Below are 27,433 nucleotides of genomic sequence, written 5' to 3' on the forward strand. Positions count from 1 at the left end.
AACAGCACTGTAAATGTCCCTACATGGAAAAAATTACACATATGCAAATGTTTGTGCAGCCCTGGTCAAATGACAACATTTTGTTTTTTATCTAAGTGAAAATAAGTTCACATCCTTTACAAATGAAACACACTTCTGCAGATTAATACATATGTACTGTTAATGTGCTAAATCTAACATAATTGGGGACTATAAATCATATGTGGCCTATGCATGTATTTGTAGGGCTGGGCGACAAAATGATAACGATTATTATGATAAGTGGTATAACTGTAACTGTCCTACAGTGAACTCGCCTCTTTCCTTACATCCCAACACGCCTTAGCAGTGCTAAATCACATCTGCTCCTCTCAATTTATGTGCTGTTACAACGCTCAAAAAATCATATTTAAGTATTAGTGCATTCCCAATCAATAAAAGTGAAGGAAAGAAGTGGGTTCATGCAAGTTACAGCCCTGATTTAAACAAAAGTAAACTGAGGAAGCTGTGAGGTATTGGAGAGTGTGAGAGCACTATTTTTCCAGGCTAGCTGTTTTTCGCAGCTGTCTAACTTGAAGCAGCGCTCCGTCACTCGCAAAGCACTGCGAATTGATGATACTATAGATCAAACAAGACAAAAAAGAAAGACTCTGTTTGTCTGGTGTTAGATCTATTGTGGTTTACGCCTTGAACTACTATAGAGAAACCCAATCGTCTGCTAGCTGGTGTCTGAATACTGTAATATGTTCTGACATGGATACGGTATGAGTGATGGCAGTAACGCGGTGTGATCCGTCACTGACCTACTGTGCCAGCTAATGTTTGCTGTTCGTACTAAGTTGATGTTGTTAAGAAGCTAAACAGTTGTTGGACACTTGTTTAGCATTTGTAATGGGATAGCCTAGAACTCACCACCAGACAGCTAAAAATAATCTTAATTTTCTTTCTTAAATTCTGACTATTACAAAAACTGCGGCCGTGCTTTTCCAGCTGATAAAAACAGCTCACCAGACAATTTCTTGCACTCTCCCATGACAGATTTGTGAAATGTTCCACTGTTTGGCGTGTGTTTGTCATGTTTTGACCATAAAGGTTTAAAACAGTAATTAGCCACCCAGAAGCAAAAATCAGCCTTCAAACTTGGAAGAAATAATGACTTGACATTTATGGCGATGAGTAACGATATCAAAGTACATTAATTTTGTTTAGCATGATAACATTGTTTACCATATCACCCACCTCTATGTATATGTATAACAACTAATCGTAACAATTTTTCTAATAAAAAGGCACATGGAGCTCTTGTAATGGTATTTTACTGCTTTTGCCATTGCAGGTTAGCCCTGTTTTTTTCCCTCAAATTCAGCACTATTTGATTCAGATTCAGATTCAGATTCATTTATTGATCCCAGGGGGAAATTGCAATTGCAATTGTTCTGCAAATGTACAAAACAAACTCAGACAAATATGAATAAGCATTCCAAATACAAATAAGGGTTCAAGTGTTCAGTATCACTGTGCAAAAACATCAACTGCATCAAACACTTCATTTCTCAAAGTTTTTGGCTAGGTGCCAAGTGAAATACTTGGCTTATGTAACTCTAACAGGGTCAGGAAAGTATCATGATGTAAATTCTCTTCTGCTTTCCTCTCAGGCTGACCCTCAGATCTTCTGGCCCAGAATGAATGTGATGTAGTGCTACTTTAGTAAGAGACTGTAAAGGTTCATGTCTCCATAAAGATGGGGGAGAGATAAGAAGCGAGGTCAGGCAAGGGTTCAAATCAAGATCTCTGGGAGGCCAAAGCACAGTACCAATGACAGCCAGCAGATGGCAGCGTTTAACTCGCACTTCAGGCTGTGCCACGTGTTGGGCAATTCCTGGATGGAAACAGGAGACGAGTGTTTTCCTTGAAGATGATGAAAGACGAAAGGGTACTGTAGTGGGCTGTAAAGTGATCTGCAAGTCACTGCTCTGGTGTGTATGGGTGTGTGTTCAAACATGTACAATTATGAATAATGAATGATTGATGAAATACCATGATGTCACACTCAAAAATAACCCAGCAGTATAAATACACATCATGCCCTTGGTATGTATTTGGTAATAGTACTGTAAATTTGCTGTATACTTAAGCAGGTTTGAATAACAATGACAAAAAATATAGATTTCACAAGAATGCTGAATGCTACTTCTTATTTTTAGATACATCCATCCAAATATGCTTCATTTTGGAATAATCTTTGCAATTCTGTGTAGTCCTGCCAACTTATACAAGCATACATGTTGGTTCAAATGAACTATATCAATATCTCTTGTATATAATAACTAAACTGAGGCTACTTATTTCAGTACTTATGAGCAAACACGTATAGCCTGAACCACACAGAAACAAAAGGTATGTTTGGACTCATACAGAGCAACAGTTTGTGTTCAATGTCCATGTACTTTTGGAGGGAGCGGAATCTGTATTAATGTAGGTTTACCTGTAGTACCGCTGGTGAAGCAGACAATCGAGAGGTCGTCTGGTTGAGGCAGCTGCAAAACAAAGGGAAAGTCTCTTAGACTGGCTTTACAGATCATTTTACACAACTAAAAGTTACACAAAGCCAGATCAAAAATTTAATAATTCAACATATTTAATATTTCCAGCCGTAAGCAAAATTAGTATGTTGTATCATTCTACACAGTTCATGATAACAGTAAGCTAACAAGGCAGAACAGATGCCAGCAAAAAGCTCTTCAATAATCTTGTTCACTTTAGCTGACTAGCTAGCTAATTTCAGCTAGATAGCAATATGTTAAACATGAAAAACATGCAACATATTTAATTATTCCATTAGTTAAGAACATTTATAGCTAGTATTTTTCAGACATTGTTCTACATAGACTTTGATAACTGCAGACTAACAAGGCAGAAAAAATTCTAGCACTGTCATGTCACTATCATTTGACTAGCTAGCTAACTGGTTACCAGAAAAACATGAAGCATATATGATTATGTTCTTAGTTAGCAAATATTATAGCTGGTATGTTCATACATTGTTCACATTTTCACAAGGCAGAACAAATTCTAGCACAAAGAGCAGTCATGTTACCATTAGCTGACTAGCTAGCTAGCTAATTGCAGCGGGATACTGATATCTAAAGCTAACTGGTTACCAGAAAAAACATGCAGCACATTCATTATTTTATTAGTTAGCACAATTTATAGCTACCTTTTGATATATCTTAACATTCTACCTGGATCACAGCAGGTTAACAAGGCAAAACAAACATAAAAACCAGTTCAAAGCTAACTAGCTAGCTAACTGCAACTGAATATTGATGCGTTAAGGTAACTAAACATGCAGCAATTTAATTATTTATTAATTATTTTACGATATAACTATGTATTAGTATGTATAAAATGACTGCTATGTCTGTTACTTAGCAGCAGTTTCCTCAAAGCAGCGCTCTATATGTTCTTCTATTATAAATGACCAGTGAACCTAAACGTAGTCTAGGCTCATTCTAAGCATAAATGCTATGTACATTTGATCAAGGTAGATGTGATTTAATGAATACGGCAGGGCTAACCTCCTCCTTTTTGCAGCCTAGTGTCTTCTATATAGAGACAAAGACTATGTACTTTTATTCTGCTGTCGCAAAGACAACTAAGTTAGATTTACATGCCATTCATGTAAATATACGTATTAATGTTGTAATATAATAGAACTCAATCATAGTTGCTATGAAAGAAACTGTGACCACAGAAGCTGCCCCTTTTTCACGCTAGCTTATCTCAGTTTAGTGGTCTGTCTGTTGGTCTTTAGCAACACTTGTCTTCAATGAATGTGGAAAAGTAGCTTCTTATCTGAGCATTCGTGAACTTTGCAACAGGAAAAACCTGAACATTTTTTTTTCTTGTCTTTGAAATGTGCCTAAGCCATACCACATACCCATACTACTGTACCTATAAAGACTGTTGACTTATGGTCAAGGAAGTATCTCTAAAAGTAAGGCTGGAGACGTCCCTAATGTTTGAGAATGTAACATACAACCACAAACGAATACAAACAAAAGCCACTTGAGACACAGTGATGATACAATGGCGCCATTGCTACTCACCACTGGATTTCTGTAATGTTCTCGTCCTAAAGCCTGAGGGTGGTAAAAGCATTCAAACAGACATAATGCCCAGCGTTAACATCTCAACGCCAGCAAGATGGCAAAGCAGAAAAAAGCTATAACAACTTTTTAAAATTGTGGCCACAGACAACATAAACACCAGCATTAGTTAAATAAGCCTACCAGTCAGAGGCATTGTGGTTGTGAAGTCAGTGAACTGAAGAAGTACTTTCAATTTTACAGTAGGAATTTTTAGTTTTTACAAAAGGTAAAATGGACTTGAGTAAGTCCATAGATGTTGTCACAGTAGGAATTTTCAGTAGGAGAGTCATTTTTACAGAAGGAATCTTGTATAGTTTTTATAATTGGGTTTTTATAGGCTGATCATTTTTACAGTAGGAATTCGTACAACAGGGATTTTCAACATAAGGACAGTTTTTACAACAGAAAGTTTCAGAAGGATGATTTTATTGACTATTATAACTGAGAGGATGCTGAAATGAGTTAATTACACTGGGCACAAGGCATGTTTCAGCATGACTTTAATGCTTTATGCCTACTGACCTGATATGCATAACTTATCTGATACACTACCAATGAAGCACTGTATACCTTGGGCATCTTTGGAATGCTTAGATGTAACACACGCACATGCACTCGCAAACATACTGTTGAAGATCCTTAAAAGACTCTATCTGTCTGTATCACTTGCACACAGTGCTATAATCTTATCAAGATTTTTGAGTCTGGGAGCACAACCACAGACAACTACAATGCTTGTACAATGCTTTGCTTATTCTGAGGATCTAATCTAGAGGTTTAGTGCAATGATTCCCAAGCGCAGCACTACCAAAGGAAGAGGAAAGATACTGTAATAAAAATGACTAGTTACTATAAAAAATTCTCATCATTTTTGTGTCATATTGATTTCCACAGTATCACAGTATGTGTTTTTGCATGGCAGGCAGTTACTCCCCCCTCCGCCCTGTGTCTGGTGTAACACTTTGTGGATGGGAGAGGCATAAAAGATCTAATTAATCAATAAGTGTTTAAAACGTCCAGTTGCTGCCACTTAAAGCAGTAAGATTACAAGAGTACAAGACTTGAGAACCTGCTAATGAAATGAAAAACGATGACAAAGCCCAAACATTGCCAGTTTTAGCCCAAATATCAGCAGTTCTAATTGTTTTTATGGCATATATTCCACTAAGATGTAAAGAGTGTAGTGTGATTAGATCAATTAAAGAGAGATGAATTTACTTGGTGATTCAGTTTCTTTTTCCAATTACAGCATCAATAATCGTCTTTTAGTTGGACGCAAATCATTATAAATAGGTCAAAAGTTCAGTAATATTATCAAATATTTACATTTAATTATTTCTAGTTTGATGTCCAAGAAAAGAGCAAATTTAAGACAATGCTTAGATGTGGATACTAACTTTTAAAGAGGAGTTTGGTAATCAGTGGTCTAGAGGAGTGAAGCAGATTATTCCATATACAGTGTGAAAAGGCCCAGAATGGACAATAGCCCTGCTGGCTCCTCTGACATCCTATTCAAAACTGTTGTTTGTGTGGTGTGTACTCCATTGTGTTCATACTGTACCTCAATATTTTTTAGAGCCTGGATCTGAACGCCACACTTCTCTCCCTGTTCCACAAGCTCTGAGTCGAAAGGGTCCATGAGTATGATCCTCTTCAGGCCTGGAGTCTCCTTCCTTTCCACATTACCCAGAAGCACCTTTGCCTTTTCAGGCTTATCACAGATCACTGTAGAGATCTCAGCTGAGGAAAGACACATGACAGGAATCAATCAATCACTTGTGCATTGAGAGACTTTTGCTGAAAGGAAAACAACAATATGATTCGACAGATCTATGCACCATGAACCATTAATCTGGAGATGGTTATTACTGCATTGATTTTGGAATGTTGTTATTAAAGTCCATTATAAACCAGAAATTATAATCCATGCCAATAATATTTAATAAATTATGAGATACATGCCATTCAGAAGTTTGTAATCACAGGTCAATAGTTTGGATTCACAGGTCAGTAGTTTGGAATCACTGGTTGAAAAGTTGGAATAGTTGAAAAGTTTGGTATCACTGTTCAAAAGTTTGAAATCATTGTTCAAAGGTTTAAATTATCTGGTTAACAGTTTTAATTACGTGTAGAAAATGGTTCCAATATGCTAACTGTATGCAACTTCACAGATTTTTAATAATGAGTGAGAGTAGGAAGTAGTAAAATATATGATTCTAAACTATTCAACAGTGTTGTAGCTCTAATTGCATTAGCGCATTCAATTCAATTTTAAAATAATACTGAATAGTCATTAAATAATTTTTTAAAGAGTTGAATAAAATCATAGTGAAATTTGAGGTTTCTGCTTTGTATAATTTCTAAAAGAAATGTAATCAATTCATGCTGTCAGAGACTTACTACCCCAGTAACTTATATGAAATAAAAGGATGGATGGATGGATGGATGGATGGATGGATGGATGGATGGATGGATGGATAAAAGAATACATAATTTAAGTGGAGCAATGTGTGAGAAATTAAAGTGTGGGACCACATATGAACTCTTAAGGTTTACTGGATTACTTAAGATAAGAGATGAAAGCTAGTAGTCTTACCAATGTTGATAATGTATCGAATGGCATCAGGCCCCAGTGTGTCATAAAGTGGTACGACCACCATAGAGTAGGTGTAGCAAGATAGTTCTGCGATTATCCACTGAAAAAAGACAGAAGAGAGTCAGAAATAAGTATGTTATTAATAAACTCTTTCAACAGATCTGACGTCTTTGTCACTGTTCTTTTAGCCTTGAACTCTTACCTCCGGCCTGTTCTGTGCAAACACTCCAATGAGCTGGTCAGAATTGGGCCGGCAGCCCTGAGACAGTAAGCCTGAACCCAAATGCTCTGCTCGAGTCATAACCTGCAGATAAGGAAAAACACAGTACAGGCAATTAAGCAAGGAAGAACTATTATTCAAAGGCTTGGAATCACTTGAGGGAAGATGGACAGAAGTATGTTACATAGTTAGAAACAGTAGTAGTAGTCTACTAACTAAATTTTGGCTGCATCATTGGCAGAAACATCATAAGAAAGGCTATGTTCACATTACCAAGTTGAAATGTGAAGAGGCACAAATCTGATCTGATGTTTTCAGGGCTGTGTGAACACACAAAAATTTTTTTTTTACCATAGCAACAGTGCCAAACAGAAGTTAAAACCTGCAACCAGGGGAAAGCAGCACATTTCTCCTTGTTCGCCTTCGGCTCACTCCAATAATAAACAGCTGAGAGCTGATCAGAGTATCTTCGCAGTGAAGGCTTGTTCTGCTCATTAGTTTGCTGATGATGCACGTGACGCACGTGATTCCTTCATATTACGTTACCGAGTAGGATGCGTGCATGTGGGTCATTTCAGGACATGGGCTTGTTCACATTAATGGCAAATTTGAATCACATGTGCAAATGAGTGTGCACCATCGAGTCGAAGAGATCGGATTTAAGCTAAAAATCTGATTTGAGCAATGAGGCTTGTAATGTGAATGTAGCCTAAGCATTTGTGATTACTCAACAACTCTGCACAGTTTGTATGTATACAGTTCCCCAAAACTTTGCAGCTATGTGCAGCTGCATGAGACAACACCAGAGATGGTATTCACAAGCAGCCATAAAAGTCTAACATTTTGTATGTAGAGAATAGGAAAAAATGTTGTCTTTCAAATGATGTAACCTGATGCACCATCTTTAATATAAGCAGGCTAACAAGAAGAACCTGAACTAACAAAGTAAAAAGGTTCTTTTTTAAGTTCACTGTTTTCACTTTTTTATTTTCCACACTTACCTCTTTATAAGACAGCCATTTATAAGGTTGATTAGGGAGGCGGGAACCTAAACATGGTCCATCACCTGATGAAACAGTAAGATAAGTTAAAAACAAAGCTAAAGACCAGAAATTTCACTTCCTGCAGGGTTTGTGACAGTCGGTTTTCATAGAATTTAACAGTTGGCATTCAAATAAAGTCACATTCTCCTTTAATAAATAACCATATATGGACCATTCAACCAAATTAATCCAAACTATAGTCCCACAGTAAAGATTATGTTATGATCTACTTGAATACAAGGCATTAAAAAAGAGTGGTAAGCTTAATATATACAAAATAGGGCTGGATGCTATGACAATATTCATTGTTATTATGATAAATTATATTATAATATTTCACAATATGCTTTTATGAGCACAGTCAGTACTTAAAGAACACTGACTACTGCATGTTTGGCCAATAATGTCTACAACTCTGACTTTTAAGCAAATCGGCGGAATGATGAAAATAACAATTTTGCCAGATAACACTAAGATCAAAGACGAGGAAAGAAAGACTCTTTTTTTAGTGAATGTTCATGGTATTCTGATCTTTGCTTGGCATTTAGCCAAACAACTTTAATCGGCCAGGAAACGTGGCTCTCATACAAAGCCTGATTCACAAATGAAGATGGAATTTATTTCAGCAGGTTGTGGACATAATTCAAAGTCTAAAGAGAATTTAATATTATAATGATACAATAATATAAACCTATTTTCAGTAGGTTGTATTTTGTGCCACAGTCATGCGCATACAGTCATAATGAAAAAAGTTTGAAAAGCCCCAGTCAAATGATGATTTGTTAATGGCAAATAAACAAATTAAAATAGAACAATGCAAAGAATGCAATAGAAAACAAACTTACTGATAATCTACAGTCCATAACATTATTAAAAGATTAAGAGAATTCTGTGTGTAAAGGTCAATCCCTCATACAGCACTGCATTAAAAACTGAAACGCTTCTGTAATTAATAAAACCATATGGGCTTTGGAACACTTCAGAATACTCTTGTCAGTAAACATGCTTGTTGCTGCACCTACAAACTTTACTATTACTATATTATAGTTACCAGATATGTGCAGGCCTCGCTGAAACACCTCATACAAGGTTTTGGCGTCTTCGTGGTAGTGTGCGAGGAGCTCGGGACTGTCGCCCAACATCGATCTTCGACCACCACCCTATGTTTGAAAGAAAGAAGAGAGATATTAACATTTCCATGAGAAAGAGTTAAATGTATGTATTGAAAAGCATGGTGTTTGCTACTTTGTTTACAGCCAAATGAACTTATTAACTCCATTTGTCTTTCTTAGGGTTGGTTTCTTGGACAGGTATTAAGCCAAGACCTGGACTACATTTACCTTTCAATGGAGAATGTCCACTTAGAATGCAAGTCCAGGACTAGGCTGGGAAACTGACCCTTACTATGCAATCTGATGAGTGCCAAAGCTCCGAAACGTAGTATAATGAATGGATGACTATGGTGCAGAGAAATAAGCCTCTAAACTCAGGACCTGGAACTACTACACCAATCCAGGTAGATACACCTATTATAAGGACTAAATGTACACAGTTTTATTGAGTTAACATTCATTATGTTGTGATAATGGTATTAATAATATAAATTAATGCTAAGATAATAGATATATAAAAGATATAAGATGCTATAAATTGTATAGTTATACATTATAAATGGTACAATTTGTCTGAACTACTGTCCATCTGTATAAGGAATCACGACAGGATTCTTCTGACTGATCATTTCAATTGATAAGGCCTCAGACAAAAAGCTACTGAACTCATGCAACTTTTAAACATATTTGGATTTACTCAGCACATAACTAATTCATATTCACATAATAATAGTCACACTTTAGATTTAGTCAGGTCACAAGGTTTATTTATTAACAAATTAAATGTGGGATATCAACATCTCAGATCAATCAGATCAAGTCTGCTTCTGTTGACATCAAAAACAGCAGCTCATTTTAGCAACACTCTACATTACAAACCTTCTCTACATGTTAACAGTGTATGATATGTTCAGCAATTATAGCTGTGAGTCAAGATCTATCTTACATAGTGTTGCAACAGAATAAACTAAAGAGAAGTCCTTAACCACAATGCCATGAAAAATGAACAGATAAACCAACTGAAAAGTGACTGCCAAGAAGTAGAACGGAAATGGAGGAAAATGAAACTAACCATTCAATGTGAAATTCTTAACAATTGTATTAATATTTATAACAATACAATATGAAAAGAGAGACCCAAATTCTACTCAAAACTTATTAATGACAACAAATCCAACCCAAAAGTTTTTTTCAATAATTAATCACCTGTTAAATCCTCAATTAACCAATAATTATCTCACTGAGACTTTGACGTTGAAATGTAATGATTTAGCATTATTTTCATTACAAAAATCACTAATATTCGGTCACATTTTTAACTCCAGTGGTACCAACAGTAGACTCTTTTTTTATTCAACAGGATATTTTTAATGTCTCTTTTAATGAGACAATATTTTTAAAAATTAGAGACAAAAGAGACAGAACTTAAAAAGTTGTCATGCAGCTAAATTCCTCCAGCTGTGTTTTGGATCCTATTCCAGCAGCAGTTTAAAAAAGTGTTTGTGAGCATTGGTGAATATCTCAGATAACCATGATATTCTCTGTGGTGTATCACAAGGCCCAGTACTCAGTCCACTTCTATTTTCTTTGTATATGCTGCCACTGGCTCAGATTATTTAAAAACATGGCATCAACTTTCATAGTTATTTAGATGGTTCACAAGTGTGTATACCTGTAGCTCCAGATGCTGTCAGTACAGTAGAAAAGTTTGTAATATGTCTGTCCAGCATTGTCAGCTGGATGAATAGCAATTTTGTAAACTGAATGAAGACAGAATTGGGGGAATGAAGCAAAGAGGAAAAAGGTGTATGAAAGACTTCTTTAAACAAATAAAAATTGAAGTTAGACATCTTGGTGTAACACTACACTTTGATTAAACTTTTAAACCACATATCAATATCACCAAAACCACTTTTTATCATTTAAGGAATATAGCACGAGGCCGACGTTATCTCTGTCTGTAAAATGCTTTTTCCATGCTTTTATTTTTCTTCCCCAACTTGACTAATAATATTACTGTAAAATGTTCTTGAGGTTACCCAACAATCTGAAATACTGAATTAAATATCTTAAAATACTTGTTTACTAAAAATGTTTAGTAAAAATTACTACGACCAGCAGTAGGGAACCATTAGAGCCTTCATAGCCTTCAGAGAAGGTATAATGATTTCTGGGAACTAAAAAATACATAAATTATAATAATTTATCATTTTTGTTCCTTTTAATTCAATAGAATCATGCTTTTATTTAAACTGAGCAAGTATTACCACACTTCCCTTGCTTTATTGGATGAAAACAAAAAGGACTAAATTCTTGAAATGTCCAATGGAAAATTTTCCAGTCAGTAATTTTTTGTCTCTGTGGTATTTGAGTAAATATAGCTATGCTAGCTCTTAATGGTTAGGAACTGAATAGAAGGCCAAACGTATTAGATTAATTATCGGCACAATTACAAAGTAATCAATCAATCAAGATTTGATTTCCAATGAGCATGACCAATTTCATGAGAAAAAACCCTACCCTAAGTAAGTGTTTTATTTGTGTTAATAGGATTGTACAAATTCTTATGGCAATGCAATGACAGTCCAATACGGAAAAGTAACTTGAGGCATCCTAGAGACACACTGTTAAAGCAGCATGCAAATGGTACTGAGGTGTCAAAAACATGCTGTAATAATAACAGAAATGAGAAGCATCAGCAATTTCAGATATGCTCTCCTTTGAACTGGGTGTGCCTTTCTGAATATTTTATAGACAGTAATAACAGAGCACTGGAGTACTACGCAAATATGAGAGGCCTGATCAATGTCAACTGAGGACATCAACCTGTTTTCATCAGACGGAAAGGCCTTAGGGCAGACATACATCATCACAGAACTATAGTTTTACATGCAAGCAAGGCAGAAATACAGGGGTTCTGTAGATCTGTTTCAGTTGGTTTGGAAGTTATACTGACATGTGACACTGTAGATGCTTTGTAGACACTCGCCTTGCCTTTAATTATATTCTCTTTAAAACCTAATAAATGCGAAACTAAATGTCTGAGGGGGTTAAAAAGTTTAGAAATCCAACAAAGATAATACTGTGATGGAATACTCCGATGAATAGTAAAAAAACATGAGGCACTTTTCTAACCAAAAAGGTGAAAATGCTTATTTACTACAAACTTAATTCCAAAAGAGTTGGGACAGTATATGAAATATAAATTAAAAAAAGCAAGTACCACCTTGTAAATTCACATGACCTGTATTTAAACAAAAGATTTTCAATATTTTATCTAATCAACTTCATTATTTTTTTCATAAATATGCAATCATTCCAAAAGTTGGGACAGGGGCATTTAATGCCCTTCATGTGCAAGGATGGGTCAAAGCCTTGCCACTTTGCCAAAAAAAATACATCAGCAAATAATCCAACAATTAAAGAGCAGCGTTCCTTAAAAAGTGTTTGCAAGGATTTTAGTTATTTCCCCCTTTATGGTGCATAATATTTCTAATATCTCTGTGTGTAAAGGACAAGGCCATAAACCATAATGAATGCCCATGACCTTCAATCCCTCAGCTCTGAGTTTAAAACAGTCATCCTTCTGTTATGCACATCACCATAAGGGCCCAGGTATACTTTGGAAGCCACTGTCAATAAACACAGTTCATCATTGAATCCACAAATGGACGTGGTGTTCTCTGTGCCAAAGGATCATCCAGTGTTGTTACAAAGTTCAAAAGCCAGGGTCCATCTTTGTACGGGGATATGTTAGTACCCATGGCATTGGCACTGACATTTGCTGCTTTTAGATGCCATCTTTTTCAGGGGCAGTCATGTTACACCTCCATTTCTGCGTAATCAGAGAGCACATGTGCCGCTCTCTCTCATACTGAAAACCTGTGACACATTATCGAGTGAGAATTTTGACAACAAAGGCCCCATATGGTTGCACAGCTGAAGACTTGTGTAACAGAAGAATGGCAAAAGATTCCGCTTTCAAAACTGGATCAGTTGTTTTCTTCAAGTCCCCAAACATTTACTAACTAAGCGCTCTTAAAAGGAAAGGTGTAGTAATACAATGGTAAACATGCTTCTGTTTTGGAATGCACTGCAGCCATCATATATAGAATGAGCACTTACAATCTGTAAGATAAAACATACTGTATTTTCAATATAATACAGGTAAAACAGAATTAACCAATCACTGCTTTCTATTCTTATTAAGATTTCACACACTGTTCCAACTTTTTTGGTATTGGGTTTGCACACAGAAAATCAATCAGCTGTGTGTGTGCTGTAGCCTGAATGCCCTTTGCTATGCGAATTGCGAAGTTTTTAGATTCTCAGGGTATAAGAATGTCTTATTTTTTCCACTATTCATGTATAAATCAATCAATAAACTTTAAATTAAATATAATAGATTCTATTGAATCTAACCCTAAAGCTAAACTTTTCCTAACAATAATGTCAATCAAATACCTAAACCCAATCCTAAACTGAAACTCTAACTCTAATTATCTAATTGATAATCAACTGAGTTTCACCAAACAGTTCATCAAGAGTTTGACCATCTGTAGAAAAATCTGCAGGGGATCATCAAAATAATGTGACTGGAGTCCTTTTTATGTGGTCTGTTATATATAATAGGACAACCCGGTGAAAAGGAAAAGTAATCATTTCTATCTGTTGTAGAAACCTGCTTTCTGGCCTCCTACTGTGGTGTCACAAGAGCCCTGAGAGTGAGATTTTCTAGTGTAAGGACTGGGAAAAAACCTTGTTAGATTATGCATCTTGAAAGTCAGAGGAACGTATGAAAAAAACAGTGAGGGTGTGCTGTTTTTTTTCCTGATTACTGGATAATACAAAGGAAGACAAGCTGTACTTGTCTGTACTTGTCTTTCTGGAGTGGGGATTTCCAATGGTAATTTGATGTAATTGTGCAATGCATGCTGGGCATTGTAGTGAGAGAACATTCATGTGCAAAAATGTAAAAAGGATACAAAAACGTAAATTCTGGGACTTGGCTGAGGCAGAATATTACATACTATAATAAATTACACTTTAAGTGCTAATTTGAAGCTGGAATGTCACTTTAAATAGGAACTGAATTGTTTTGGTGTGGAACACTGTGCGCAAATAATGGGATAGCGTTATTGAGCCAGCTAACCAATCACTAAATGTTTTATCATTTGCTGTCCATGTCCTGACCAACCTAAAATGCTCAGGAGGAGTTTCTGTAGATGTTCTTTGAAAGTTGAGAAAAAGCTTAAATTATTTTGGGCATAAGTAATACAAGAAACCACTAATTTTAATATTGTTTTTAATATTTTACACTGGAAATTTTGCTATCCGGTGTCAACCAGAGGAGGATGTGTTCCCCTTTTGAGTCTTGGTTCCTCTCAAGGTTTTTCCTTGCCACTGTCACCATTGGCTTACTCATGAGGGCTTGGACCCATATTTTTCTGTAAAGCTGCTTTGTGACAACACCTATTGTAAAAAGCGCTATATAAATAAACTTAAAGTTAATTACTTGCTTGTTAATTCTCTTCTTGTTACTTCTTCTCTTTTTTTCGTTGATGTCCCTTTGCTGCTGTATCACTGAGAATTTTCCCATTGTGGGACTAATAAAGGACTATTTTATTTTTACCTAAAACTTTGACTTGACTGGACATTAGTGCCAGGATTTCACAACACTTAAAACACTAGAACACCTGGCTTGGCACGCGGGCCTTGTGTTTCACTTCGGTTCCCAATGAACCAATTAATTAAAGTAATAATCGGCCAACTTTGCATGTTACATATTGGTATGTCTGGTACAGCTGAAAATCTAATTGTTCATATGTAAATTTTCAGTAAATTATTAGCTACTGAGTTGCATTACTTTTACACGTTATGTAAAAATACAGGAGATTCACTGATCAACTGTAAGTGTACAGCAGAGCTACTTGACTGTAATTCTGTGGTCCAGGTGACCGAAGTCACAGTATAATGTTGCTGTTATTTACTGTTAATACAGTACAGTACTGTGAAAGTAAGGCCACTAATAGCCAGTATTTTACTGTAATGTTACAGTGAAATGTTTCACAGTGTAAGTTGTAAGTTGCATGTTACCACAATATGAAGCAACATAATTTTACCTGCATTGTGCAGGCCTAGGAGCAGAGTATTAGTCATTAGTCTACGGAGTATTAGTCATTAGTTATTTTGATAACCCAATAAGACTAATTACCTTAAATAAATGAATCAGTGAAAACCGTCTCCTGTTTGTATTCATTTGACAGTTTCGGTAATCTGTGGCAGGTACTGACTTGCTCTTGAAGTGTAATACTCTACACCTTACATATTCTTTTTCCATCCATTGATACCTAAAGGTGCCAGGGGCAAGATTGTTGCGCTCCAAAAATCAGTTGCACTACGCCCGTGAAGCAGGTGTTCAAATAGTGCCTTCCTGGCCCAACAGGCATGGCAGATTCTGACTGCAAACAAATTCATATACCATTCATGGTAACACTTTCTTTGGGTAGCCCACTGTAGATGCTTACCTTGCTCTTTATTATTAATTAACTATTAAAATGCTCTTATTTTTCCTAATTCTAACCCAAGCCTAACTCTGGTCTTAAACCTAACCTTGGTGCTAATCAGAACCCTAACCCCACCTCTGTTGAGAGTCAACCAGGTTTCTCCAGTTAGTTTGTTAATAATTTGAATGTCTGTGAAGTATCTGTGAAGACTATGCAAATAAAGCGGGAACGCATTCCTAAACCCTTAACCCATTGCTGGCAATAATAGAAGAAAAATTCTAACATGAGTGTGGATTGTAAGTAGAAGAGATTTTTTTTTTAGAATTGCAGTCTGATTACATTTATGTTGCTCATACGCCTTGTTTTGCGCAAAGTATTAACATTTATACACTTTTTATCATTATTTATACTGACACTGAGACAAACTGAAAATAGTCAGAAGTGCAGAGTGCGAGCCAGATATGCTTACTTCAATATGTAATTAACAACATAATTATTTGTGAAGTTATGCAGCTATAGTTAAAAAGTATAGCAATAACTGTAAACTCTAAGTGGCAGATTTACTAGAGAGATTACCAACAGTCCAATACTTTGAGCTTCTCCAGGTTATCCACTATAAACATCCATTCAAATAAACACTGTAAATGTAAATGTATATCTTCCGTGTAATATGTATTTTTGCCTCATATGCTTTCTGTATGAAAGCCTGTTTCTACCAGGTAAGACCAAAAAAAAAAGACTTTATCCGCCTGTTTCAGGTTCAGACTGTGACTCATTAGGTCGAAATACACACTAATTTTGTTATGTCTCTGACTTAGGAAGTCAAAGCAGTGACAAAAACGTAAAGTTTGTGATTATTTCAACATAAGAGGAGTGATTTTTACATTCTTTTTCAAAACACATTCATTCTGGACTGGTGGGATGAGCTGAGCTCATGAGCTACAAACAAATCTTTTGGGAACTGTAAGATTTTGAGCATAATACGTGTGGTGCATCAAAGAATGTATAACCCACAGCACAGAGAGAAGCCATAGCACAGAGGAACATAGGAGTAGCTTTAGTAAAGCAGGGACTGCACAGCCAATCTCAATATGACATTATATAGGCAAATATATCATTATTTTAGGCAAAACCTGCTCTTTCATAGTGTAAATGTTACTCAAAATATTAATAAATATCAGTTTAAAACACTTTTTCTTAAACTATTCAGTTTTTATTTTCATCATGTTAGGCTTAAGATGTGTACAGGTGTTTTTTTTCCCACTGAAAATAAATATGTTTGAGTGTCAGTCTTGGTAAATTGGGGTAAATCGTAGGGCTCTCCTCCTTGTATTTTGTGCTTATAAATGTGATATTACACACTAATTTTAGTGGTTGGAATTTATTTAGGCAAGGACTGCAATGTATATATTTCAAATATATTAAAATACATGTCCATATATTTTTTCCCATTTGCTTTCACAGTTTAGCTAAAAGACCTAGAGAAAAAGACAATGAGTACCACTCACCACCTCTGCTTGTTGAGTAACTTACTTTAATGTAGAAATACAATGTTGCGAACTTCTGCTGGTAGTGGTGGAGTTCAACACACTTGCTAATGTTGCTAACGTTAATATGGGCTATTTAGGGAAAAAGAACTGGACTTTTTCTGCCCGTCCTTCTCCTCCAATAAGTTTCTAGTTTTTTAGATCTTTAATCATTTCATTTTGTGTGAGATGTGATGTAGTTCCCACTCATAACACCATCCATAAAGATCTGCTCCTTTCCATCTCTCGCAAAAGTAGTTGCACATCGATTTCACAGGTTCAAACACAGATTTCTGCGGAATACGCTCCACCGTCTGAATAAAGCCTAGTTAAAGGCCAAAGCCTAGTGCAAATGCAGTGACAGTAGCAAGCCAGCGCATACTCTGGAAGATGCAAATACATTATGAAAAATTCCCATCCATGGCCTTACTTACAAAAACATTTTGACCTGACTGGTTCAAAAAACAATGCTCTACAAAAAAGATAGCAAAACTCAAATTTAATCTGATTTTGCAAATTAATTTGATTTTGCAGATCATGCATGCAGGGTTAAAATAAACCATCATTTACATTTAATATAACTGTTGTATAGTCTAATTAACACTCAGTAAAGTGTTAAACTGAATTGGAAACACTTTTAAAATTTTTTTTTTTTACTTTTTAATCTAGGAGCACTTTCACTTGAGTAAAAAATCTAAACCATATTTCAGCCTTTATTTTACTGGAGTATTTGTACTTTTACTTAAGGAACTTCTGCCACCTCTGTTATTTAAATTTACCATAACAACTCAGCAGTTCATAAAGGCTTATAAGCAGAATCCTACCTTTTACAGCACTCTTTTTATTATAATATTTTAATATGTGGCACTACTGTTTTGATTTTATCTGTTCCAACTAAAATCTTATAAAAAGTGAAAATTTCTTGAAGTATCATGACTTAATATTGTTGCCATACTGTCCACTTCTAGATTGTAATGCCACAAAACATTAGTAAATCTGCCCTTAAATTACTATTGTAATTCTCACAGTAGTAAGACGAAGGTGGCCCAAAGACCTACCTCGACTTCTTCTGACTGGTGGCGGAGGTCACATGGGGGTGTGATGCCACGAGGGCGTGTGGCCAGCCAGTAGGCCAGCACCGCAGTCAGGGCACCCAGGCCCACCAGCGTGGAGGTGGGCAGCGAGTGGAAAAACTGTCCCAGCTCATCCAGCTCGGGCAGCCGCAGACCCAGCAGCAGCTCCTGAGCCTGCATCTTCTCCATCAGTGTCGAACTCAGCTCTGTTAAAGAGAGAGAAAGAGAGAGAAAGAGAGCCAGATGATACTGTCAGATAGGCCAACAAGGGTGGAACACGTTTCAATCAGGAAGTGTTAAGTTGGACACTGTGCTATATGTGGAACCGAGAGTGCTACCTTGGTTATTATGTGGTTGTTTGGTGTGCTTTATCAATTCACTATTTGCAGTTCACCAAAAAAGGCCAAATAATTTTAAAGCAACCCACAAGAGGCCACCTGTAACACTGACATTACCTGGTTAAAGAGTAGAAAAACACTACAGATTTGACTTCCTTTAATGATGCGACTCTACTCTGCATCTTCATAAAACGTTCGTTCATTCGTACAATGTGGAAAAAGCAGAGATCTGAGAAATGATGAATTGGCTTCAGTGCATGAAATCAAGCACCAGCTTCCTAGCACCTCATTTACATGGCGTTTGAAGCCTTAATTCACACAGATGTTTGGGTACAGAGACAGGATTCGGCGGCTAATGAGTCTATGGCCGAGATTATTCAGCAAACCGTCCAATCAGCGCCACATCAATTGTGCTTGTGTGTGTGAACACCGGGATTTTACAAAAGCTTTGAACGTGGCTCAGTTAATCGCATTTTAGAACTGCTAATCGTACTAGTCCCTCTGCTGAGCTGGTCCAGCCTAACATCCTTTTTAGATTTCAACATCAGAATGGTTTGATTTTAGAAAGGAATCAATTAGAAATAACAGCAGCTTCTTAAACATTTTATTTTAATTAATAATTTTGGGGATACATACTATCAATACATTACACTGAAATGCCAACATGTTCCAGCTAAAGCGGCTAAAGAAGAATGTGGTAAAATGTCTAGTAATTGGGCAATTATTTGGAATAACAAGGTGGCAAGTCATCGTTCAAATGTTACAGTACAGTGTAATTCGTCAGTTAATGAGTTGTGCAGAGAGACAGCTCTGGTCAGGCTTAGCATGGTGGTATAAATTGCTGATGGACAGAACAGGCAGTTTCTACAGAGGGCATTTTTATCAATGTAGCAACTTTCATATGTGAATCATATGGAGATGGACAGCAGTGGCAGAAAGCAAGAGTGAAAAAGCATTTGAGGAGGACGCCAGTGCTCCTAAATATACAATATATCTATAATATTGTATAATATATATATAATATAGCACTGATAAATGCGGCCTAGACGTGGTCATCTTTAAGATGAAAACTGGAGAATGTTTGGTTTATGCTCTCCTTGAACCCTTCTACATAACACTGATATGTTACGAAAGATGTGATTATGCTGTCATGATAGGTTTTGTTCAGTAATAAACAGTGTCATGTTACCATTACCAGCAATTGTCATGGCAGATGCCATAACACCTTCTGCCACTTGCTAATTATTGCTGTGCACTTTAGTTAGCAAACATCAAACATTATGACATGGTCATAACATGACACTTATATTACTGAATGTGTGCTATGTCATGTTTATGGTATGAATGTGTCAATGTCATGTAGCAGTCTTTTGTTCCCAGCACACACACACACACACACACACACACACACACACACACAGACACACACACACACACACACACTGATCACAGTAGACACTGTGGTCTTCCTGAAGTAGCAAAGCGACAAACCATTAAACAACCCGATGGCTATAAAAGGATACAAAGCACCTGCTGCTTTAGATCTGGTGACTTCCACAATGGAAGCATTGTCTGAACACCTGGAAAGAAAAGCACCCAGGCACAGGCAGACCAATCAGTATCGCTCAAAACAGCCCATGAAAAGTAAGAGAATGATGTCACTCTCTCGACGCAGTAGTGAAGCTAAACAAAGAGGAGTTCCCAAGTGTGATAAGTCACACATACATATACATAAATATGCACACTGCAGTAACACACAAGGCAAGGCAAGTTTATTTGTATTGCACCTTTTATACACAGAAGCAATTCAGAGTGCTTAAAATACCAAAAAATGAAAACGTTAAATAACAAAGCTTATGATGTCCTGAGGTCACCTCAGAAAGGCATTTTCAAAAATGGTTACAAAAAAAACAGATGAAAAAGCAAGAAAAAGCACAATCAGAGCCAGGATGTGTTGGACCAGGTACTGAACACAATAATATCCTCAGTACACCTGCATCTACATATTAATAGTGGCCTTGATACATGATATGATAAGCTTGATCAAAACACTATCCAGTTATTCATTTTTCAGCAGAAAAAAACGGGAAAATACACAGAAGCCTCCACTACTAAATATAATATCAGATGTTTTGCCTTTCTTACAGCTCCAGTTCATTTTTGGGAGACCCTTTTCAATTAGTATTTACAGGGATATTTTTCCACACCTCCAAAGTAATGCCAATAGCATTCAGTGATGCTGAGGTATGGACTCTGGGGTGTCCAGTCCATTGTTCCACAAACAACAGCAGCTTTTTTTTTGTTTGCAAATGTTTCCTGTTTTTCAGTAACACTTCTTGACAGCTACTCATCCTTTTAGACCCACAGAGTCATCTCACAGTGGAAGGATGGACAGAAACAGTTCTACCTCTCTCTCAAAGAGGAAATATTTAAAAAAAGATGTTCATTCCTGTTCTTTAGTAAAGAAAATGGCTCACTAAAAATGATAATGTTCTTATAATACCACCAAAATTGACACAACCAAATAGGTTCTGCTATTGTTACGATGTCAAGCTTCAACACATCTTCCATCATTCTGAAGAACAATTCACAAGGCAAAGAACCCTTTAAACCATGCAAAGGATTCTCTGGGTGTATATAGAACCACTTTCTTTAGTCAAGAACCCTAGAGGAACCATTTTTTAAAGGGCGCTGTACATTATATATATTTTAGATCTCCTGAATAAATTTGCTGGAAATGAATTGAACAAATGATAGTTTCTGACATTTGTACAGTATTTTCCCAAGACTCAAACCACCATATCATACATAGTTCAGAGGTGTTCACAGACGGCTTTATAAGAACACGGTATACATTTCAGTGAATTAAATATGGATTCAGATTCATTCTTTTAACCCAATAACTTATAACTCATATGACTATAATACGGCTAATACACATGGCCTATAGACTCCGGGTAAAGATTTGAGAGGAAATCCACCATCTGCGTTATTAAATTGTCAAGACATAAACCACAAACAAGTCATTCAGAGTGGTTTGATGGGAAATTAGCTGTGTCCAAATTGCTCTCATGGGTGGTGACAGGAACCAGCCATCTAAAACATGTAATACCTCTAAAAGTACACAGAGTTATTACAAGAAATGATTATGAATATGAATGTCTGACGCCTGAGATGGTAGGTTTGTTCTAAGATTTTAGACTGACATTTTTAATGTATAAAGGTTGAAAAGATTCATTCAATGCAGAATTGATGTAAAAAATGTATCAAAACTCAAAAGACATGTACAGGTTCACTGGTCATTTTATATAATTAATAAAGTGGCTATGGTTGTGTTATTAACATCACAATATCTGACTCCTACGTCTGTAAAGAAATTTGAGCATTTTTTTATAAACCATTTTACATCAAACCACTTTAAATGACTTCATGGACATCTCAGGACTTCAGAATTCATTAGAATTACCCTTTAAGCCCAATACTTCACTAGACGGAGGAGGATTTTCCCCTGAGAGAGTCCACTGCAGTTTAACTAGGCCTGGTTTGTGTTGACATTGCGTTTTTCCCCTCGACTACCACTGTTAATTCCATACAGAAGTCCTAAAGGAAGTTGGACACCCTAATAGAGTATAAGCCAGAAAAAACAGTGAAAAATTCTGAGACAGAACGTGTCTGGAGACAGGCTGAATAACCATCATTTTCTTTTGCCAGCCAGCCCAGGCACGACGAGAAGCTGCTCAAGCTGTTTCCCATAGTGACAGAGAAATGAATCAGGCAAAGATAAGAGTGCGGGAGGTCCCCCATGCTGAGCTGGTCTGCCTGGCATCATAGATGGTGTTTCATTAATTGAAATCACCCACATGGTTACCTACATTGCTAACATGAATGTCACCGAAAAAAAAAAAAACATTTTTATTCATTACTAATTTGTTTTTGTGCTTGCCAAGATGCTGCACAGTTGGGGTAAAAGTTAGCCAGGTTCTACAGCACATACCTTCACAAAGTAGTCATGGACACTTAACAATTCCAGGAATTAATCAGCTTAATAAAGGGGGTGTTTGAGAAAAGTACACTTCAGATAGCAGCTAGTTAACATAGTTTTATACGAAGATCCTGACAAAGCTAGTTCGTGTTAAGGGTGGGGGGCTCCTGGATGAGGTATTATTGAGGTAAAAGTTAGCTAAACAGTTTGTGTCTGTGATAACTGTATAAAATGGTATTAAAAAGAACTGCAGCCACTGTACCATCATTGAATATGTAAAGTTATAACATTATAATGAGGGACATTCAAGGGTCAACATTAGCCCAACACAAAATAGCAAGCTACCTGGTAGTAATTTCTGCATAATTCAATCACTGAGTTGGAAACAAAGTAGTTCACACTGAATCGTTCATGGTAGAGGTGAGAGTGATGACAGGAACCAGGGGTTGTGATGTCCACAAAAAAAATGTAGCAATTTTATTTACTATCCGAAATTACCAGTCAACTTATATGGGTCCTCCCAGCTTTTATATATATATAATGTTGATTAAAAAATGATTAAAATATCTTTTCTTTCGGGACTATTTTGCTTTGCAACACCCTGCATGGCTTTTAATGTTTTTAGGCCAAAAGCATCAAGCTCTCAAAACCTCTAAAAGGCATTGGGCAACATAACTAACATTTTCATTTGCAAAGATATTCACACAGCAGCTTTCTGTGAGAGAGTTTTTGGAGATATCAGACATCTGGTTCCTGTCACCAACACTGTGAACATTTTTTTTTTAATCTTATCTCATAGTGTGCCATTGAAGCACATGTTCAGTCGACTCTCAGGTGGATGTGAGGGACTTATCAGAAGCATCACAGCTCGATTGCATGCGGTCATTAAATCATTCAGAGTGGTGTGATGTGAAATGTTCTTTTCTAAAGAAACCTTAGAGTCAGGATTGTTCACAGTGGTGCCATTAGAAGCCAGATGTGTTAAAGTTTAAAGCCTCTAAAAGCTCACTCACAGAAAGTAACTGTATAAAATGAGCATCTATATGCTGCCTGGTTAGTGAGATTTTGTTTTAGGATATGTGGCCCCGGCTTTTCTAGCATTTCTAAGTTCTAATCTTACTCATGTAGAGTTCTATTGAATATTTATTTGGCTCTTGCACATGTGGACAGCAAGCCTACCTCTTTCACACCAGAGAAAGACAGTTCTTCTGCTGCTAGTGCTCCTCCCTCCCCAAATGAGCTGCAGCTGTCTGCGATCAGGAGAGGAGCACACACCACATGTTGGCGGTAAAGACAGCAACTTCACCTCATCACTGCCTGTGAGAAGGCCATGACCTTAATCATGTTGTTGTTTTTTTTTTTAACAAATGCGTGGTGAAGAGATACATGTAGGATGTTGTGAGGTAAAATCGGCCCAAAACAAACTTTTCCCCCTCCACATTTAGTACTATTGAAATATTATTAACATTACATATAAAACTCAGTAGACACATGGGTTCACTGATGATTTTGAATAGTAAATAAAATGGCTAAATTTGCATTGTAGACATGGTGATCTCTGGTTCCTTCCTCACAACCACTGTAAGGAAGATCTGAGCCTGTAGGTTTCTCTACAATAAACCATTAAACATCAAACTACTCTAAATGACTTTGGTTCCATCCAAAATTCCTTCAATTGCAGGAATTTTGAAAAAACAGTGCAGTTCTCTTTTACACAGCAAATCATCAAATTTTTGGACCCCATTGTTTAACACCATCACAGTACATCCAGTTAAACTTGCTTTGTGAAACCTGCTAGCGATCTTCACAGCCTGCTAGAGCAGACAAGTGCTGATATCATCTAAGATATCTCTCCCACCAGGTTATAAAACGAATGTGGTTTTCAAGCTTTACACACAAACACACAGACAGTTACACAAACTGTGAGAGAGAGAGAGAGAGAGAGAGAGAGAGAGAGAGAGACAGACCAAATAGCCTGCATTACAATTCATAACTTCCTGATAACTTCAATGGGGTCTATAATATGGTCAAATCAGACACTAACGTATATAACAGATTTACATAAAGCTCTTATTTGTGAATGCACAGAATAATGTCCAGGATCAAAAGGCACCCCTGCTATCAAACAAAGGCATGCTGGCCATACAGGTGTAAAGTGGACATCATTGCAACATTAATTGCATGCTTGATCAAACAAATAATAGAGCCCTATGCAGTACTACATCTCAGCTTTCGCAGAAGGCAAACTTCTTGCAGTATGCAGCGGCAAAGCTGACAGTGGCATATTCATTCTCTCTCTCACTCTCTCTCTCTCGCTCTCTCTCTCTTTTTTCTCTGTCTCTCGCTCACTCACACACTCTTCATGTGTGCTATAAATAGCCCCGCTCTGAGCATTACCCAGTGACACAGCGGTTCAGACAGACCAACGCAGCAGCCTGGCAGAAATCGCATCTCTTGAGCATGCTGTTCTAATTCCCACGAACTCTGTTTGGGTGTGAATATTTAGGCCTAATATGAGAATATAAGAATAGCACAGAGGCTATTTTGGCTTTGGTCATGTGCAACTAACATTTAAGTCTTGGGAATAAAGTCAGACACCACCTTCATGTATTTCATTTCCATTACATACAAAAAAGAGCTTAAAACAAAAATGTACAGAAAATTAAACAGGAGCCTCAACAATACTTAGCGCTTCCTATTTCCTTTATTTCGGCTTCTTCTCAGGAGACCTGCATTCAGTTTGTTGGAGAATTCTTCAAAGATATTTTCCACACCTCCAAAGTTGAGTCTTAAACCCTGTTCAAGCTGGATTAGTTTAACCTGAGCAGGTCTGGTAATGTTATTTGTGCATGATTTGACTGGCCGATTTGTACGGGATAAAGGATCCGAGTCATTTCCCCAAATAAACCCCGAACAGCCCAGATCGCGCGGAAGTTTACGTCAGCATTATGCGAAACAGTGAAAACATATTATGAGGCTAAATGTTAAAACAGTTAAGAAAAAAAAGTTTAACTGGTCAAGAGAGGAGACTTCACATCTCATTTTGGTGTGTGGTGATGACCGTTATCAACAGTAATTCCAAATGCTTCCAAATGGTATGTAGTCATGCCATATAGGAGGAGAATACACTGAATTGTTGTGGATTGTAGTAGGCTTGTCATGAACTTGAGGATTAAGGTATGGGGTCAAATCAATCTCCATTTACCTGTTAGCCTTGGCTTTAGGTTGCAAAAAAAGGAAGAAAAAATGGAGCCAATGTTTCCGATTATCCAGATTTGTAATTACATACCGTGATGGTGATTCAAACAGGACTACTATTACTGAAGGAGCTCCAAGTTTGATAAATTATAGACAGTAATTCACTCTAGAATTATTACTTAGCAGAAAAGCGACCGACGTTGCAGATTCGTACTGGACTAAAATAGAACAGAACGCATGGCCTGAATAATTTCTTCTTTTCTGTGCATTTTCTTTACTAAGCAACAGCTTCTTAACAGCTACACATCCCTTAAGACCCATAGCGCTGAGTTGTCTTCCCGCAGTAGAAGGATGAAATGTCTTTGGGGGTCTACCAGGTTCAAAACTCCTGCTACGGAGTTTTCTGTTTTTCCAATTATTTATGGATCAGTATCAGCTGATTCTCAGCCCACATATGCAACTGGCAATTGTCCAATATTTAATATCTTCTTATCTTATCTGATCCTGAAAGCTGATCAGTGACACAAAACATATGAGCCATATTTCACCTGAGGTGCAAGAATGTAACAGCTATACCATTTAAGAAGGAACATTAAAGTTCTTGATCTATTTCATCATAGCTATGGGTTTACCTGCCTTTCCCCTTTTCTGTATTTTAATATTTTCTACGAATGGTAAAACCTTATTCTTTGTTCTTGTTGCCCTGTTATTGTTTTGCTATCCAGTATCGACCAGAGGAGGATGGGTTCCCCTTTTGAGTCTTGGTTCCTCTCCAGGTTTCTTCCTCTTGCTCGTAGGGAGTTTTTACTTGTCATTGTCACCAATAATAAAATAAGTTAATGGCCCATTTTTACTGGAAATTAAATAAATAAAGACTTCAGCAAGACTGAAATGTCCTACAAAAACACTCAAACTTTACTTCTATTAGACATATCTTCAGTTTTTCAATACAAATGATACCATCAGCAGAAAATTTGAGTGAAAAGTAGAATCTCTGAAATGTTTACATGAATTTCAGAATTTCCCTGTATTTGATTTGACCCCCTTTTGCTTTAATGACACTGGTACTCAAGCTGGCTTGGAGTTTGTGCGAAGGCACCAGATCAACCTAAGAGTCATCTGAACATGTGTTTCAATAAAAAATGTTCATGATATCTTCATTTTAATTCTCATAAATTTTCTTAGTTTAAAATTTTCTGAGATTCTAAAACTTTCTGTTGCTTATTTATGTTTAAATGTAAAAATGGCCAGATTTTCAATGTGGTCTCAGATGTTTGAATGTGTCCCATGCGCAGAGAACCCAGTATACGTGGTACAAAATGAACAGTACCAAGAGAAAAAACTGTTCCTTCAGCCAATCATAGCGCTTCATTAGAGAGCTTGTTTTGCTTGTGTTACATTAAAAAAGCACATGCTAAAAGAACGTGGGGACGGGTTTGAATGGGGCGCAATACCCAAGATAGGGGTGATTTTGCCATAACCCAGGACATCATGCCCTCAAACTTGTGTGCTCATTATGGGATCATGCACTGCCAGGCAAAACTAACCTCAGATATGAAGCAAAAATGACAAGTCATAAAATATAAATATACATAATTATGAGCTGTTTTAAGAAATTGGTTAATTGGTAATTTAAATATCCCAGACAGACGCAGTGCTCAGAATAGAAATGACTAGGCCTTTGCTAATGTCTTCTAATGACCACAAAA

General features: G+C 36.8%; 1 protein-coding gene across 3 annotated transcripts in view; it reads right to left on the reverse strand.

Annotated features, from left to right (window-relative positions):
- acsl6 (acyl-CoA synthetase long chain family member 6) overlaps positions 1–27,433 on the reverse strand; it is a 51,040-nt gene that overhangs the window by 14,867 nt on the left and 8,740 nt on the right. For all 3 annotated transcript variants that reach the window (XM_017705271.2, XM_037545820.1, XM_017705273.2), the window contains exons 2-9: positions 18,192–18,412; positions 9,041–9,149; positions 7,948–8,012; positions 6,929–7,030; positions 6,727–6,826; positions 5,692–5,870; positions 4,089–4,121; positions 2,465–2,516 (exon numbers count right to left, since the gene is read on the reverse strand). In XM_017705271.2, the coding sequence (XP_017560760.1) occupies positions 2,465–2,516; positions 4,089–4,121; positions 5,692–5,870; positions 6,727–6,826; positions 6,929–7,030; positions 7,948–8,012; positions 9,041–9,149; positions 18,192–18,412 (861 nt within the window). The remainder of the gene's footprint in view (positions 1–2,464; positions 2,517–4,088; positions 4,122–5,691; positions 5,871–6,726; positions 6,827–6,928; positions 7,031–7,947; positions 8,013–9,040; positions 9,150–18,191; positions 18,413–27,433) is intronic.

The sequence above is a fragment of the Pygocentrus nattereri genome, chromosome 16 (assembly GCF_015220715.1).
Source record: "Pygocentrus nattereri isolate fPygNat1 chromosome 16, fPygNat1.pri, whole genome shotgun sequence".
Lineage (NCBI taxonomy): Eukaryota > Metazoa > Chordata > Actinopteri > Characiformes > Serrasalmidae > Pygocentrus > Pygocentrus nattereri.